The 15338-nt window shown below is 49.6% G+C and overlaps 4 protein-coding genes across 4 annotated transcripts; 3 read left to right on the top strand and 1 right to left on the bottom strand.

Annotated features, from left to right (window-relative positions):
* Positions 1-4250: 4250 nt before the first annotated feature.
* M431DRAFT_502673 (hypothetical protein) lies at positions 4251-6720 on the top strand. The gene is made up of 4 exons (XM_024918186.1): positions 4251-4725; positions 4799-4829; positions 4886-5310; positions 5377-6720. The coding sequence occupies exons 1-4, from the start codon at positions 4504-4506 to the stop codon at positions 6532-6534; spliced, it is 1836 nt and encodes a 611-aa protein (XP_024780215.1). The 5' UTR covers positions 4251-4503; the 3' UTR covers positions 6535-6720.
* A 1265-nt stretch (positions 6721-7985) lies between these two features.
* M431DRAFT_477011 (hypothetical protein) lies at positions 7986-9145 on the top strand (the record flags this gene model as incomplete). Its single annotated transcript, XM_024915529.1, has 2 exons — positions 7986-8021; positions 8099-9145. 2 exons carry the CDS (start codon positions 7986-7988, stop codon positions 9143-9145), a joined length of 1083 nt encoding a protein of 360 aa, XP_024780214.1.
* An 831-nt stretch (positions 9146-9976) lies between these two features.
* M431DRAFT_185393 (hypothetical protein) lies at positions 9977-11396 on the bottom strand. The gene is made up of 4 exons (XM_024913170.1): positions 11121-11396; positions 10740-11031; positions 10371-10658; positions 9977-10292 (listed from the first exon to the last, which is right to left on the bottom strand). Exons 1-4 carry the CDS (start codon positions 11219-11221, stop codon positions 10077-10079), a joined length of 897 nt encoding a protein of 298 aa, XP_024780213.1. The 5' UTR covers positions 11222-11396; the 3' UTR covers positions 9977-10076.
* Positions 11397-13744: 2348 nt separating this feature from the next.
* Positions 13745-15020, top strand: M431DRAFT_62811 (hypothetical protein; the record flags this gene model as incomplete). The annotated part of the gene is made up of 2 exons (XM_024921623.1): positions 13745-13874; positions 14374-15020. Coding segments are annotated over 2 exons (777 nt in total), but the record flags the coding sequence as incomplete, so codon positions are not given.
* Between the last annotated feature and the right edge of the window lie 318 nt (positions 15021-15338).

Below are 15338 nucleotides of genomic sequence, written 5' to 3'. Positions count from 1 at the left end.
CCACTGTAAAATTATGCGATGTGGCGCTATGGAGCGATATGGTGAGTCATTTGGTAGCGTTGCCGGCAGTAGTAAATACTAGAGAAATATAGTTATAGTAGCAGAAAGCAGTCCTAGTAGCATATACTAGAAGAACACAATTAGATATTTAGTGAATACCTGTAGTAATAAACAAACAGATTTCCAGTTCCAATGCTTAAACTTTACGCAGTCGCTGGGGTGCTGCATAACCAACTTGAGTACGCTCAGTTGTTGAACGGCCCAGTAAAACGTGTAGTAGCGATTTTTTTTTTTTGGCTGACTTGATCTGGATGAATGCTGATTGCTAAGCGCGGCATCAGTAAAAATGATTGCCATTTCTTCTCAGTCTTGAAAAGACACCCACAGTGTATAATCAGTAGGGCCGTAGAATAGCTTCATCCGCCGGCATCGCGCCCTTTGTTTGCTCTTCAATCGCTCACTGTTGATTGTATCCAAATGTCTCTTGAGGATTGATATCAACTAAGGCAGAGAGTGTGGCAAACCGAACCTGGTTGAACTTGATGCAGCCGTTGTTGATCTTCGCAGCTTGGCGTAACGTGCGTCAATGCACATTGATTGTGTGATTGGGGTCGACTATCTGGGAGGTAGATTGTCGGCATAAGCGATGTTACTCTTTGACTCTCTGTCTGCGATTCGTCCTAGCACAACAAATTAGTGTCAATGCCTGAATGGTTGACAACGGTATCTTGACTCACCTCCTCGTAGCCAGCTGTTGAAGCATCGGTGCTATGGAAAGACTATGCAAGGCTTACGAAATGTGTGTTGAAGGAGCTTCCTGCAGTGTGTCAATACAAATCCAATGTAGGTAGAACCATTGGTGGGACTGGTAGCGAAATACAAGAGTGTTGACGATGGTATCGTCGTTCCTCTGGGAGGCCAATCTACTTCCAGAAACTGTTATTGCTATCTCAAAAGAGAGCCTGAAAACAAAGGGAAGGAGAGCGACAGAGAGCTCAGCATTGACTAATATATTCCTCGTGGTGGAATTGCGTGCTCTTTGATTATTCACCCTGTTATGATATTAGCCTGGTTCTATTATGCTCAAATCGTCTTTCATCCACGCTATTCATTGTTCAAATGTAGGATCAAAGCAGCCAAAGAAGTGACTTACGTATCAATCCTCGTAAAGGGCTCAGGAAGATTTTGGAAGCAAAGTTGTAGACTTCCAACAAGCTGCAAGAGCTCGACTAAGTGCGAGCGCCTTGGAAGACAAGAAACAAATTGTCGGTTGCTTTGTGTTGGCACAAGTAGCAAAATTTGTGAAAGATGGCAATGAAAGCCGAAAAAGCCAAATTACAGGACTATAACATCAAGAAGCTTCCGAAGCGCACCTCAAATTTGGTGTGATAACCTGCCTCAACGTTAGACTGCATTGCATCGTCTTTGCGGTGAAGAAATTGCTCGCATGCTCTCAATAGTTCGCCTCTGCTCGTCGGTCCAAGACTTGTGAAAAGAATTTATCAGCAGAATCCAATGAACAAAAACCACTGTGGCCTAAAAGAATGGCAATACCTTCTGGTCCTGAATACCCAATAGCTGGCCACAGACAGGCCTGGTACGACGCCGAGGAAACTCATGACTGAAAATCCCAGTTGTCACCGAGAGTATCTGAAAAGCCATAGCAGTGGCTAATCTTGTTCTGTTGTTTTCTCCGCGGCCGCATGTTTGGGCTTCTGTCACTGTTGAATTCCCGAGTTCGGTCAGGGGATGATGCGGCGATTGGTCCTCGTTGATGAGCCGTATTAGGGTTTGATAGACACCTCCGCATATCTTTGAAGAATCAAATAGCCAATGGCCGTCAAGAGAGTATTCAGTCTCTGAAGAAATAGTCAGTCATGATAGTGAGTCGAATTATGCAGAGAAAAGACTGACTGTGCGATGCATTATGGTCCATGCTTCGGACGAATCCCGGAAGTGGCCTTGTGCTTGCGCAACAACCAGTTTTGAGAACGAATCCAATTTTGTGGAAATGAATGTGATAGAGAGATCTCTCTCGACCAAGGGATAAGATGATAATGGAGGAAAGGAAGAAGAGAAGAAAACGAGGAGACATTACCTCCTGGTGGGCGGGGTGCTAGAAGCTCTTGCTCATCCAACGAAGTGTGATGGAGGAAGGAGCAGTTCCTCCCCAATACCATTCTGCGGGTACATGGCTAACATTTTTCTTAGAAACTCACTCTATTTTGAAGATAGAAAAATCAGCATTCTATGAAATACTTGTCAATAGTAGAAAATGCATTGGATTCACAAAAAAATCCGTCGACTCTCCTGCATGGTGCTTATAGCAGTGTGCTGTAACTAGTCTGTATCTTCTTCTTCACTCCTTTATTGCCGTTGTCACGCGTTCCGCACTAATCCACGACTCTGGATTCCAGCCAATTCGAGGCGATAATCCGGTCGGTCCTTCAGAAGAACAACCCGTGCAAGAATGACGATGCGGGGGGAATTCGTTCACGAAAATGGAGCTCTCGACATCACCTTAACTTCCACGTCTCTTTTCGACTTTTGAGCTATTTAACAGTGTTGACATATGCTCAAACTTGGTGAATGGCGGCCTTGGTATTTACCATAGGAGATGTTTGGTCCAAGTATTGGGTTCCCATCCTCGCGCTGGCAGTACTGATGTCGAAGTCTGCCAACGTCTAGAAGAACAATTGCTGTGATTCGCCATTAGGCGTCTACTGCGAGTTCTTTAAATTGCTGAACTTTTAATGTCTACCTCACCGTCCTGATATTGAACCAATGCTCTATTTGGTAGACTTTGGCCTGATCAGCTACTATGCTCCATCAGAGGAGCAATTCTGGTTTGATGTGCTACAGCTGTCTGAGCAAAGTGCCAACGTATTATTCATAGGACCAATTCTATATCTTATGACGGTGGATACATGTTTCTCCAGCCTTGGCACCCTGCAGCTTTGCAAACACCAACCGATGCCCGCAGACCTGCGATAGCAATGGCATGATGACAGCCCTCGATTTCCAACTGCTTCGATGGCGACAACTTTGCTTCTAGGTCAAGATGTCCAGCTTCTAACAATCTCTCATATGCTCATAAAAGCCAAATGACATAGTTTTTCTAGTTTAATGGAAAGTATTTCGATGGACAACATCTCGTCGCCTGACAGACAGTCACTTCAACTTACCCTTCGATTCACGAGTCTGTTATACTCCCTTTGAGACTACGATAGGCGGAAGCAACGGCCAGGTTCTGAATATAGAAATCCTCCAGACTGTCCGCAAAACCTCAGCAAAAGATTCTTCCCAATCTAATACAACAAGCCAACCTTTTTTCAGCATTCCATTGTCCGGGCCGGGCCGTGATCATAAGCTCCGCAGATCCACAAATTCGGCCATGGATCCGTCGAATTCTATCGGTTTAGCGTCCGAGGCATCTCGACGGCGTCAGACGGGTCTAGGCCCACAGCAGAAAGCGCAGCAGCAGCTAGCTGAATCGAAGGGATTGCTCGTTTCGTTCGGCGCTCTTCAACCAAACTTCCAGAGAACACGAGATCGCGGGAAAAGTACCGAAGGTGAATCATACGCAGCACGGGAAACGCAAGCGGGAAGTGCTTTTTAGGAAGATTTTGGTCTGTAGTTGACTGGCTTCTCATGACAATCTCTTGAGGACCCTTTAACTAGGATTAGGGCTTGCCGCTCTAGAGAGGTCTGCTCAGTACAGGTAAGATGCAGTCGCCGGTCTTCTAATATTTTGCCAAGGGCCCTCTCCACCATCAGCTTGCTCGTCTTATAGGCTGATTTCCTTGCGTGAGATCACAACTCAAAGGAATGATACGTCAAGATATAGGATCTTGTCAGGTGGGGAAATGCGCATCTACGTGCTGCAATGGAGTAGTTTTTCGTGTCTAGGCCTGATTCCTTTCTTTGATATTATCATCTGCATGGTGGCATGCCTGTAAGCCAGTAGCTAATGGTGGGCGTCATCACGGGCTTGGGCATGATTGTTGTGATGGTTCAACATGTTTCGTTGACGCCTTCTGAATCGTAGAAACACCTCATTTAGCCTAGGATAGAGCTGGATGGAACATTCGAACGAAGATATGATGATAAAACTCTTTACTCAGAATAATCGACCCGTGGAAAAGTATCAGCACATGCGCATAAAATCGTGTAAGCATCGTCGTCCAACCTGCTCTTATCGTTCTAGCGTCCGGGAGCATCTTCAACGGCGCCCAGGCGGATCCACACCTCCAACCATTGTTGTCCACATCGCTAGCTGTGCCATTGGAAGCTGATTTTCTTTCTTCTCAGATGGCACTAGGCCTAGCTGACGGGACGGGCAATAGGGAAACACCCCTGAGCTAGATGCCCAACGGCCATGAGCTCCATTTTGCGCACCCACCAACCTCGACAGCTTTTTTCCTCCTTGTTCCTCAGCTTTTCTCATAACGGGAGCCTCTGCAGCATAGAGGGGGAAAAACTCTCACCAAGACTGGCGCCAGAATGGATACCTACGGCACGGGTAAAGGCGGCTTGGGAAACAATGTGTGCGTCGTGGGCACAGGCGTCACGGGCCTGCTGGCGGTGAAAAATCTGGTCGAGCAGGGCCTGAACGTGAGAGCCTTGGAGCAGAATGAATATCTCGGAGGCAATTGGCACCATTCCATGGATGCGCAGCAAGTGTCAGCACTCCCGGGTACGAGGGTAAACATGTCAAAAGAAACAGTGAGTGCCTGTGACTCTGAAAACCAAGTTTGATGTTGGCACGTGAGGCTCATGCAAAGGCATTATCTTGCAGAATTCTTTTACAGATTTCCCGATGCCCGATGGTAAGATACAAGCATGTCGAAGCACCGGAAACTCTGCTGACTAGGTGATGCAACAGACTATCCGTCATTCCCCTCCGCACAGCAGATCGCCGACTATCTCGAGGCATATGCAGACAAATTCGAGCTTATCAAGCACATCGAGCTTTCAACGGCCGTAACGAGCATCCGACGAGACGAAGAAGATGGCGTGTGGATCGTATCCACCAAGCACACAAAAACCGGCGAGGAAGAGGAGCGAGAGTATGACCGAGTCGTCATGGCGACGGGCGGCTTGAGCGTCATGAATATGCCCGAGATCAAGGGCATCGAAAAGTTCGCCGGAGACGCCATCCACTCCCGCGACTTCAAGGACCCGACAAGATACACCGGAAAGAACGTCTTGGTTGTCGGTCTGGGCTCGACTGGAGCCGATACCCTGAGTTTCTTGAAGCAGGCCGGCGCAAATAAGCTGTACCTCAGCAGCAGGAGTCGGTGTTCTCTGGTAAATGATTTACCGACGTCCTCTAGGACCATGCTTGAAAGAAGTTGCTGACAGGGTGCTGTATAGATCCCCAGAACAATTGGAGGGCGACCGTGGGACCATTACATGACCCGTCGTACGGACTCGATGATCCGACTCTGTATGCGGCTGTCTCCCAATGCTACGAATTACTTTGCCGGCAAAGCCATCGGTCTCGCACAAAGCTATGCCTTTCCAACCTTGAGGGCTCACCCCTGCTTCAGTGGCCCCGTCAGCGGCCCGCTCTATCGTACTCCATTTGTGTGCGATGAACTGCCTGGTCTATTAGACAGCGGCGACGTCAAGATTTATCCCGGCATCATGGGCGTTGCTGGTCCCCGAACCGTGGTGTTCAAGGACGGCAGCGAGATTACAGACGTTGATGCCATCATCTTTTGCTGTGGTTACTACCACGATCTGTCCCTCATCAAAGGCGAGGGCCATCCTGCCGATATTGAGTTCTCAATGGACTCATTTGAGGAGCTCAAAGGTACAAAGCATCACAACAAGGACAGTGAATATCAAAGGCTATACCACGGCATCCTATCAGAACGATATCCCGAGTCACTGGCAGTGCTGGGCAGTCTGACAACGCTGCGGCCTACGTTTGTTCTCTACGACCTCGCCACCATGGCACTCGCCAGCATGTGGTCGGGCAGCTATCCTCTCCCTTCGCCACGGGCAATGAAGAGAGAGATTGATTCTCATTATAATTTCATGGTGCGAGCCCTCGAACATGGCCCGATGGCATATCTTGGTCTCCGTATAGACATTCGAGGCACGTATACATGGCTCAATGCTGCGGCTGGAACCGGTGTCATTGAACGGCTCGAGGGTTGGGGCTGGGAAGCATGGAAATTTTGGTGGAAGAACAGGATGCTCTACAAGTTCATCATGGACGGGCCCAATGTCTCGGCAGTGTACAGGCTTTTTGACATGGGCAGAGGGAGAAAGCCGTGGGCCGGTGCTCGGGCAGCCATCGAAAAAGCCAACGAGGGGCGGGTCAAGAGGGTTGAGAAGGTGGAGGAGATTCAGGTGATCAAGATCGCCGAGGTAGCCAAGGCTGCTGAAGTGATCGAAGTGGTTGAAGTGGAGGAGGTGGAGGAAGTAGAGGAAGCACAAGAGGCGGAGGAGGCCGAGCAGGTCGAGGCCGAGTGGCCCGACTCGATCATCTGTGAAAATCGGCCGAGTGAAACGGAACTATAAAATCGGCGATTGCAAATATGGCACCAAGCAATGATGATCGGGGGACTGGGGTAACATCGATAAACCGCATAAGGAAAGGGGGACAAGGACAAAGATGCATCGGGGCCCGAGGACAGGACACTTGGATGAACAGCTCGCTCAAAGCGAATGAAATGATAATGACCTAGATAATGATAATGAGACACGAACACACTTACGAGCAAGGCCTTGCGCCAGTCGCCCTCGCACAAGCCGCTCTTGATGTCTTGTAGGTGCGGCCGACGGTCATGAGCATCGGACATTTTGGCTCTCATCGCCAGGACTGACCCGCACCCGATCTCTCTCGGATGAATCTGGCTCCTCTTACATGCACACCCACTTATCGTAAGGTGCTGCCCCCAACATCTTTTCTCTTCTGTGACTTTCTTCTTTTGCGGTGCGGCGCACGGCACATGAGGGTGTCTTAGTAGGACGGCAGCTACCCCCCATCCTGTCACACCGCCAAAAAGTGGTAATTTCAAGACATTAGGAGGGCGGCCCGGCATATGCAGCCTGCTTGTCTGTGATGGGATTGTGGGTTATGTTCTGCGCGGGTTGGATCTAAAGTTCCGGAGGCTGAGAGGGTGTGAATGCAAGAATCCTTGGCAGACAAGTTGCCTGAGTACTCTTCGTACCTGTACAAGCACTCAATAAGTGGCTTTCAACCCCTGCTGGACAGGGGAGAAGAAGCTATCCCGGGGCACGGAATGATGAGACGGGGCTGTCGGGCTTGACTACTGACGTCGGGCTTCAATCGACCTGGTTTGCAAGTTTCAGTTTGCTGGTCTGTTTGCTGTAGCATATTACTACCACCTGTATTAGCACCGTCAGGCGGCAAGGATGGGCCTAGAACTCAGCTAAACACGTCCGCCACCCAGCCGAGAACGCCAATGAACACGGATCGCTTCGAGACGAGGAGGCAGTAAGACTAGGCCACTTAGTCAAAGGTAGCGAGAGGAGCCGGTCGAGATGCTGCGGCTAGGGGCTGGAGCTTCGCCATCAGCTCGCTATCCCTTTCGTGAATGTGAGCACAGCTCTGGATACCGGGTTCTCGGTGCTGATCGTCGTCTGTGCCGCTCCTGGGTGTCGCACGTGGTGTAATTATTTAGAGACAATGATGTATGATGTTTCCATCTCCTAAAGCAAGCCACCGGATAGTGTGAAAAGCAGCAAAGCGAAGCTCCAATAGAACCGAGGCCGCGTCTTGCGATGCTGACTGCCTGGTCTCAAATGCTGGCCGTGTCTGATTTGCCGTACTTGTGCCCTGTCAATCGTCCGAGCCGTCGCCTTTGTCTCTCCTTTACTAGGCCGATGCCACCTAGGTAGTCTGTTGTTATAAATCTGTGTCTGGCACTTGAAATTGTCGTTTCGTTTCGATCACCTTTGTTGTCCATTAACCTTTTGATAGAATGCATCAGCAACATTCAAGCACAATGGATTCTTCAGCTCTCACTGAGACTGAGAAAAAGGTAAGTCTTCTCACAGATAATCTCATTCTTCACATCCACTTTTCAATGTGAAAGTCGCTGATAACAATAACTATAAGGTGTCGTTTGCTGATCAACCCAAGCAGGAAGAGAATCGTCTCACCGAAAGCGAGCTTCGACGCATGCTACCGGCTTCTTTCCGCAATGGACCGGCCTGGGTAGGTATACCACACAACCGAGTTCAACACTTCTTGAAAGATGATCTCAATATCGAGCGATTGGCGGAAGCCTCGACCTACTTCTCCATCCTTGGCAAGGCTAAGCCTCCGCAAGCTCTCCACCATCAGCAGGCTCTTGGCCTCGAGATCTTGGTAACCGAGAAGATGGATACACACCTGCTTTGGACTAAGGGCAAGATCTTCATCAAGCCATTCCCAAGGTATCTTCTCGACCCTGAGTTCTGGTCGGAACAGCTTGAGTGCCCTAAAGGATGTTCCTATGCTTCTGAGTTTCAGATGCTTCGGGCGGCAGGGCTTGTACGACGTCAAACGCGATTTTCGAAACGCAAGCCTTGCTCGCACAGCAAGCTCTGGAAGTGCGCGATGGGTTTCGTGTACTCGTATATAGCTCTTATTTCACACGAGAGTGACTTTCGCATTGCAAAAGCAAGCAAGCTGCTGCCTGATGACATGGAATTTGACGACTGGCAGGGGTTTGTTGAGCGGACACTCCGTAAGAACGGCAAAATCCATGGCCAAATCGACGAGCGATTCACGTATGGCGAGTTGAACATGGCGCGCCTCAACACGCTGCTCATGCTTCAGCAACCTCGTCGTTACTTGTTCCAAGATGATGGCAGCTATGGTTTCCTCCGGGACCACACTTCGCTGTTGTCGCCCGCGTCTGTTTACACGGGCGTCGTGTTGGCTTCAGTACGAGTCAGGCCTACCATTGCCAACTTCAAAAGAAACAGACCACTTACAATTGCACTGGTGATGTATGGCTCCATCATCCTCTTTTTTTCGCTGACCGATGTTATCCTTGATGCTGATGCTAGAACAGTTTGTTTGTTTCTTTCTGGGTCTTGTACTCGGTCTTGTCCATCACCGGGAAAGGGCTCCCGACGATTGCTGGTGAGCAGTGAATTGGGCACTGGTCAAAATTGAATTCTTTGAGAACGGGTCCTCCGGCGTGTGGAAAAGCGTGTCTATGGGATAATCAGGATGATCTCGTGCGGCTGAGATCATGACTATTACTTGGAATTTGTAATGATGAAAGATGCGTCTGGGCGTAGATGCATCAAGGTATAGACAGCTTTCGGTTCAGGTAATTTGCTGTTAGGAAACACAGCATTAACAGGCTCAATAAAAACGTGTGTTTTAATAGTAAAGTGTCAGTGACGTTCAGAGAGGAGGGTCTACCAGATGCGGTTTTTGCTGTAGCTTGGTCTCAGCTGACAGCGATCAATGGCTCTGTATTGGCGGATCCTCTGTGGTGACTGAATTTAATCGTAGCTGAATAAAAGTTTGAATTAGACAGATGTTAGCATTGCTCGAGTAGTTCACTTTGAAAGTTGAAAGTTGAATGTTGGAGGCTGAAGGTTGGGATTTCGCTGTGCGTGTGCTTTTAGTACATGGTCACACAGATGTGGCCCAGGAAGCAGGAACAAAGGGAACGAATGGGCAACAGACACGCGTCACTCGTGATACAAAAGGAAAATGAATTGATAAACGAACAAGAAGAAGAAAAATAAGAAAAATATAGTCGTGGTAGCGCACGCAATTAAATCGATTACAACGACAGCAGTATTAAAAAAAAGTCAGTCTCATTTAGTCTTACTACCCTTCCTAAAGCACTACCAAAACGCCCAAAACTACCAAATACTCATCATTAAATGAGCGCAACAAATCAATCTATTTAACTGCCTGTTCGCCTTGATTAAATCAATCCCAAATAGCAAGCCAAGACAAGTGACGGGCCGATGGTATAAAAGGTCGCCGGGGGGCTCGCTTTCGCAAATGTTTCGCGTCTAGCAATCCATTTCTGGGTAACTTAGTGGGTGCTCCTTTTGGTATTTGGGAGTGGAGAGTGTATCCTTCAAAGGCGAAACTTCGCCCTGTGGATAATTTCGAGAGTAGGGAACATACGCAAGGCAAGATAGGTGTTGAGGCCAATCGTCTTGAGAACAGTCTCGCAGGTGATGTCCTCGCTGGATGGATACCTGCACATGGACGTGTGATCGCCGTAGATGTTGAAATGCTTCTCCCAATATTCGGGTCTGGCATTTATCATGGTGTCTTCCTTTTCAACAAGCTTGAGAGAGGGAAAAGGTTAATCAATTAGTCGGCTTGCTCTTGAAAAAGGAGAGATGCTATGAGGAGATTAACATACGAGCTGCTTGCCACGGTACCAGTTAGTGCCATGGAAGTTGATAATCACGCGTCGACGGTAGAGACGGCCTCTGTTCTCCAGAGGTGCGATGCGTTCAACGTGCTCGTTGCATGCCTTGTCCAGCATGTCAAGGACTTCAGGAGGCGTGGGACGAACGGCAGCGTTGGCAATGTTTCTCACAGACTTGGCAACGTTGTGGTGAGGAGTGTTGAAAAAGACTAGCATGCGAGTGCACTGATCGATGATATGAATGGTGCCGGTCTTGTCCAAATGGGCCTTGGCCAATGCCTACGTTGAGCATTGCAAAATGCAACGTTAGCTGTCAACCCTTTTGAGTTGTTTCTACAAAGAAAGGGTCCTGGAACTAACCTCTTTGACGATAATCCCACCAATGTCGTGGCAGATGAAGACGATTGGTCGAGTAGGGTCGTCAAGTCGGTTCTCCATGAGAAGTCGAAGAAGCCGATCACAATGCTTGATGAATCGAGTGTCTTCGTCATTCACGGAGAGGCCGTCATTGTAGGAGAAGAGCATGACGCGACAACGCTTTTCAAAGCAGCTGGGAAGGATATCCCTGGGCCACATCTTGCCACAGTAGGACCAGGTGTCTCTGTGCACATAATAATTGGCCTCAATGTTGAGACCATGGATGACGACGATGCTAGAGATGGGCAAGGAAGAAAGAGAGAATTAGTAGCGGCGGCAGAAAGAGGGGATCGGAATGCAAATGGAATGCAATCATCTACGTACTCGACCTCTGTCCGTTGATACGGTACCACAAAGTTCGCATTTCGAGGAAACACGATTTCGAGATCGTATTGCTCCATGTGTTCTGAAAATATCATAGGCATGTTCAAAGCCTGCGCAGATGCTGCAAATCATCCAGAAAGATGAAAGAGCTTTAAGGGTGAAAAGAGAAAAGAGAGGAGACAAAGGAAGGGGGTGAAGAAGGAGAATAAATAGGAAGGAGCAGGAAAGAAAGAAAACACAATGGGAATTGCAGCAGCTGCTTTTTGATGCTTCCGTTTGCTACTGCGTTTGCAGCTGTTTCGTATTCGCGTTTGCAACTGCCTGGGTACCTAAAGGCTGGTAGTTGAGCTGTTATCGCTGATAGCTGCCTTATATCTGGCTCTGTTCAGGACAACATCGAGGTCGAGGGCTCCTTTTATGCACCCAAGCGATCGCCTCAGAGGGCTCTGTTGATGGTACAAGTATTCCCAGCCGGGGCTTCGAGGAATAACACGCCGGAGCACACGAATTTGCTGCTGTGTTCGAGAGCGAGTTACACGGGATACGTCGTTGACTGGGAGAATGGGTGGGGAAGGGGAGCACACAAAAGGAGAGGGGAAGAGAGCAAAAGGTTATTTCTGGTGCAAGTTCCCGCGCTGAAGCAGCTAGAAACAAAAAGAGAAAAGATTGAAAAGATGGTAGAGAGTAGCGAGGTTGCAAGTAGCAAACAAACTGATGTCTTATCCAGCTGCCGCGGGGATGATATGACAGCCAGAATTCACGGAGGAGGAGAGGCAATAAGACGCAGCCAGCCACTCAAACACAATAACCAGAGCAACATAATGGACAAGATGAACTACGCGGGGATACCTGCTGAAGCGCTGGAGGAAAATAGGATTGAGACGTAACTCTACCTCTGCGATATGTAGACGCATGTATCCAGATGCTGTGGCAGCACACCAAACGCGTGCCTGGATTTTTACAAGCCACCGGCAGATGGCTGCTACGTTTAATGCTGTGTACAGGTAGCTAAAAGACTGGCTTACAGCTTGTTGTCGTACCTATCCCCTAAAGCGAGGAGGGGGAAGAAGTATACTATTTCATCAACATGCGGTTGTTCATTCTACGGTGTTTTGCTACAGCTATTCTTGAATATCAGGCCGTCCATTGCCCATCTAGAGGCACGGAGAGAGATCCCAACAATTCAAGCAATGTCGGCACCTAAAGAAGGCCAGCCCAAAGCCTTTCTCTTTTTCTCCTCTTCCCTCTGTCCCCCCCCCCCTCTTCAAAAATGAACAAGGGGACGAAAAGTACAAGTCATCCAGACAGGTCATTGTGTTACACAGATTATGCGCCTAGAAACCAAGGACTGCTCATGTGTGGCAGGTTTAGATTTGTGCTCCCACATACGTGTGGGGTTCTCCTCCATCTATTCCCGCCCACTTGTTTTTCGTTCTGCCAGGCATGAGAACTTTTGCCAGCAAATCAATTCGTTACGAGGAGGGGCCAGAAACGTCTGTGCTTGATGCTGTGGAAATGAGAGAGCATGAACCTTGCAGTCGTCGTTCCGAGTGGCTTTTTTCTCTAGGCGCTTGCGTGCGAGCAAGCAAAAAGCAAGTATCGTCTCAGCTTGTCAGAGCGCGCCCATCTTTGAGCTGACATGTGCTTTTGTGTGAGTGAGTGAATCAGCGCGGAGATTATGAGCGTAGTGTGCCTGACAAGAGCAGGATGCTACCATTGATGTCTTACATCGAATGAGAAGCCCACTCTGCGGGCCAAAAAGTTGTTTACATGGGCTCACAACTACCCGGTTTCTGGTGCCATTGCTGCTGGTGGATTAGGTAGACTCTACTCCATACCATTGAGCTTGATTCACGCACACAGGTGGTAATACATCAGTGCGAAAATCACATGTGGGAGCACAAATGCAAGCCTCTCGGCCTGATCATGCGGAATAACAATAACAAGAGACACACTTCTCCGGCTTTCTCTCGTCGGTGGCTGAATGAACTGATCAACCAAAATCAAGTCTAGTATGGATGGATTTCCCCCCCACAAATTATTAGTTCCTGGTCGGCCGGCAGTCATCCGATCGGCCCAAAATCTTGGTCCTCAATCCAACCTCGTCCGTCTCTTTTTGATTCCTGAGTTGTTTTCGCCGACTTCGAGTTCTCACTCAGGCGTCCAATGGGAGACATTGTCAGGCCCCTCATATCCCTCGTTTGAAATTACAAGACGCCAGAGCGCGGCTGGAGAGGGGAATTGGGTGGTGTGCGAGACAAGAGACACCGCGACAGGGGACTGCCGGAGCACCAAAGGCGGGCGAATTCCGTTGATCGTTTGTTTGCCTTATTTCCTCCCCCTTCGTCTTGCGAGCGTCTGTACGAGTACTCGTTCTATTTTCAGCCGCTCGCAACGCACCGCATCCTGCTACACTAGCCCTGCGGCAAAAGACGGAAATGGAAGCGCCATTGATGCGAGCCCGGTCTGGGCTCCGAGCAGCGGCTTCGTCTTCGAACTGGCTCTCGGCCTCGACAGCGCCGGCCCTGGTATCGCCGTCACCAACACCAACAACACCATCATCACCCTCACGATATGCAATCTGCCGCTCCTCGACGGCCACGAGACCGGCCGCAAGTGCCACGGCTCGCAGCTTCTCTGCACTCAACCGGCCTGCGCCCAAGTATCCCGGCCATGTGCCCTTGACCAGGATCGAGCAAGCAGGCATGGCGCTCGGATCTGGCATCATGTCGCTGTTGAATCCCTACCGTGCTGGTACGCCATGAATTTTGATACGATATTCTTTCTCTTTGCTTCTTCTTGCCCCCTCATCTTTCCCTTGCAGGTGCTACGCTAAGCCGATAGTATGCTCTGTTACGCTGTTCCCTCACCTCTCTTTCTTTTTCCCCCCCTCCCCTGCTGGTTTCCTAGCCCCCCAATTCCCATGGCCTTTGCCTGACTGCCTGTTCTTGTTTTTCAGCTATCTTGTATAGTCTTGGGGCAGAAAAGCAAACAATGCCGGGTCCGCTTTTGCAGGATTTGTATGACGGCTGAGACAACCCCCTTGCCTCCCCCTCCAGGTGAGGAGAAAGAAGGCGAGAGAGAGTCGGACGAGCAAAGAAGAGCAAGAGAGGATAGACAAGATGGACAAGATGGAGATATGGGTAAAGGCATAGAGCATGATAGAGCCAGACATGACACATGCCAGATAACATGGCACACACACACACACACACATACACGTAGAAACGACAAGATTCTGACAAAATCGCAGATCTCATAGCCACCCTAGGCGAGGCCACGGCGACCCCCTACTTCATCTACCGCCTCCGCGACGCCATGTTGGCCCATCCCACAGGCCGTCGAATCCTTCGCCTGCGTCCGCGAATCAGCTCCAAGACGCTCAGCATCCCGGCCCTGCGCGCCTTGCCGGAGAACTCCGTCGGCCGCGCCTACGTCTCCTGGCTGGACCGCGAGGGCGTGTCCCCAGACACTCGGTCGCCGGTGCGGTACATTGACGACGAGGAGTGTGCCTACGTGATGCAGCGGTACCGCGAGTGCCACGACTTCTATCACGCGCTGACGGGCCTGCCCACCGTGCGCGAGGGCGAGGTTGCGCTCAAGGCCTTTGAGTTTGCCAACACGCTGATTCCCATGACGGGGCTGAGCATGCTGGCCGTGGCGACGCTCAAGCCGGCCGAGAGGCGCCGCTTCTTCAGCGTGTACATGCCGTGGGCAGTCAAGAACGGCGTGCGTAGCAAGGAGATTATCAACGTCTTTTGGGAGGAGGAGCTGGAGCGAGACGTTGATGACCTGAGGCGGGAGCTGGGCATTGAGCAGCCGCCGGACCTGCGAGAGATTCGCAAGCGGGAGAGGGAGGAGAAGAAGCGGCTTAAGGAGATGCGGGAAAATGGGTTTTGACGGGTGTGATGTGTATGATATACCATGGTGGTTGTGTCTCAATTGAGAGTTGTTTTCTCTTCTCTCTTTCTCCTTTTTTTTCTGGCTTTGGTAGCTTTGACGACTATCGAGCCATCTTGACATGAAGCCCTTATGAGCTGTGTACTATTTTTCTCTTTCTTTTTTTCGACCTTTTTTTTTCATGTCTCTCCCCTTATCCCATGCACGTTCACCTTGTGTAAGATTAAACAGCCAAAAGACTAGGAGATGAATAGGTACTCGTAGGTAGTCAATACCATATTGAAGAAAATGGTGGGGGAAAAAAGAAGAAAACCCCCC

The sequence above is a fragment of the Trichoderma harzianum genome (assembly GCF_003025095.1).
Source record: "Trichoderma harzianum CBS 226.95 unplaced genomic scaffold M431scaffold_1, whole genome shotgun sequence".
NCBI classification, from domain to species: domain Eukaryota; kingdom Fungi; phylum Ascomycota; class Sordariomycetes; order Hypocreales; family Hypocreaceae; genus Trichoderma; species Trichoderma harzianum.
This window is presented reverse-complemented; position numbering and strand designations above follow the sequence as displayed.

Coding starts and splice junctions, on each gene's coding strand:
- M431DRAFT_502673 (XM_024918186.1), top strand. CDS start 4,504: ATGGATACCTACGGCACGGGTAAAGGCGGCTTGGGAAACAATGTGTGC. Junction 4,830..4,885: donor AGATTTCCCGATGCCCGATG/GTAAGATACAAG, acceptor GTGATGCAACAG/ACTATCCGTCATTCCCCTCC. Junction 5,311..5,376: donor GCAGGAGTCGGTGTTCTCTG/GTAAATGATTTA, acceptor GGTGCTGTATAG/ATCCCCAGAACAATTGGAGG.
- M431DRAFT_185393 (XM_024913170.1), bottom strand. CDS start 11,221: ATGCCTATGATATTTTCAGAACACATGGAGCAATACGATCTCGAAATC. Junction 11,032..11,120: donor TATCAACGGACAGAGGTCGA/GTACGTAGATGA, acceptor GCCCATCTCTAG/CATCGTCGTCATCCATGGTC. Junction 10,293..10,370: donor GGTACCGTGGCAAGCAGCTC/GTATGTTAATCT, acceptor CCCTCTCTCAAG/CTTGTTGAAAAGGAAGACAC.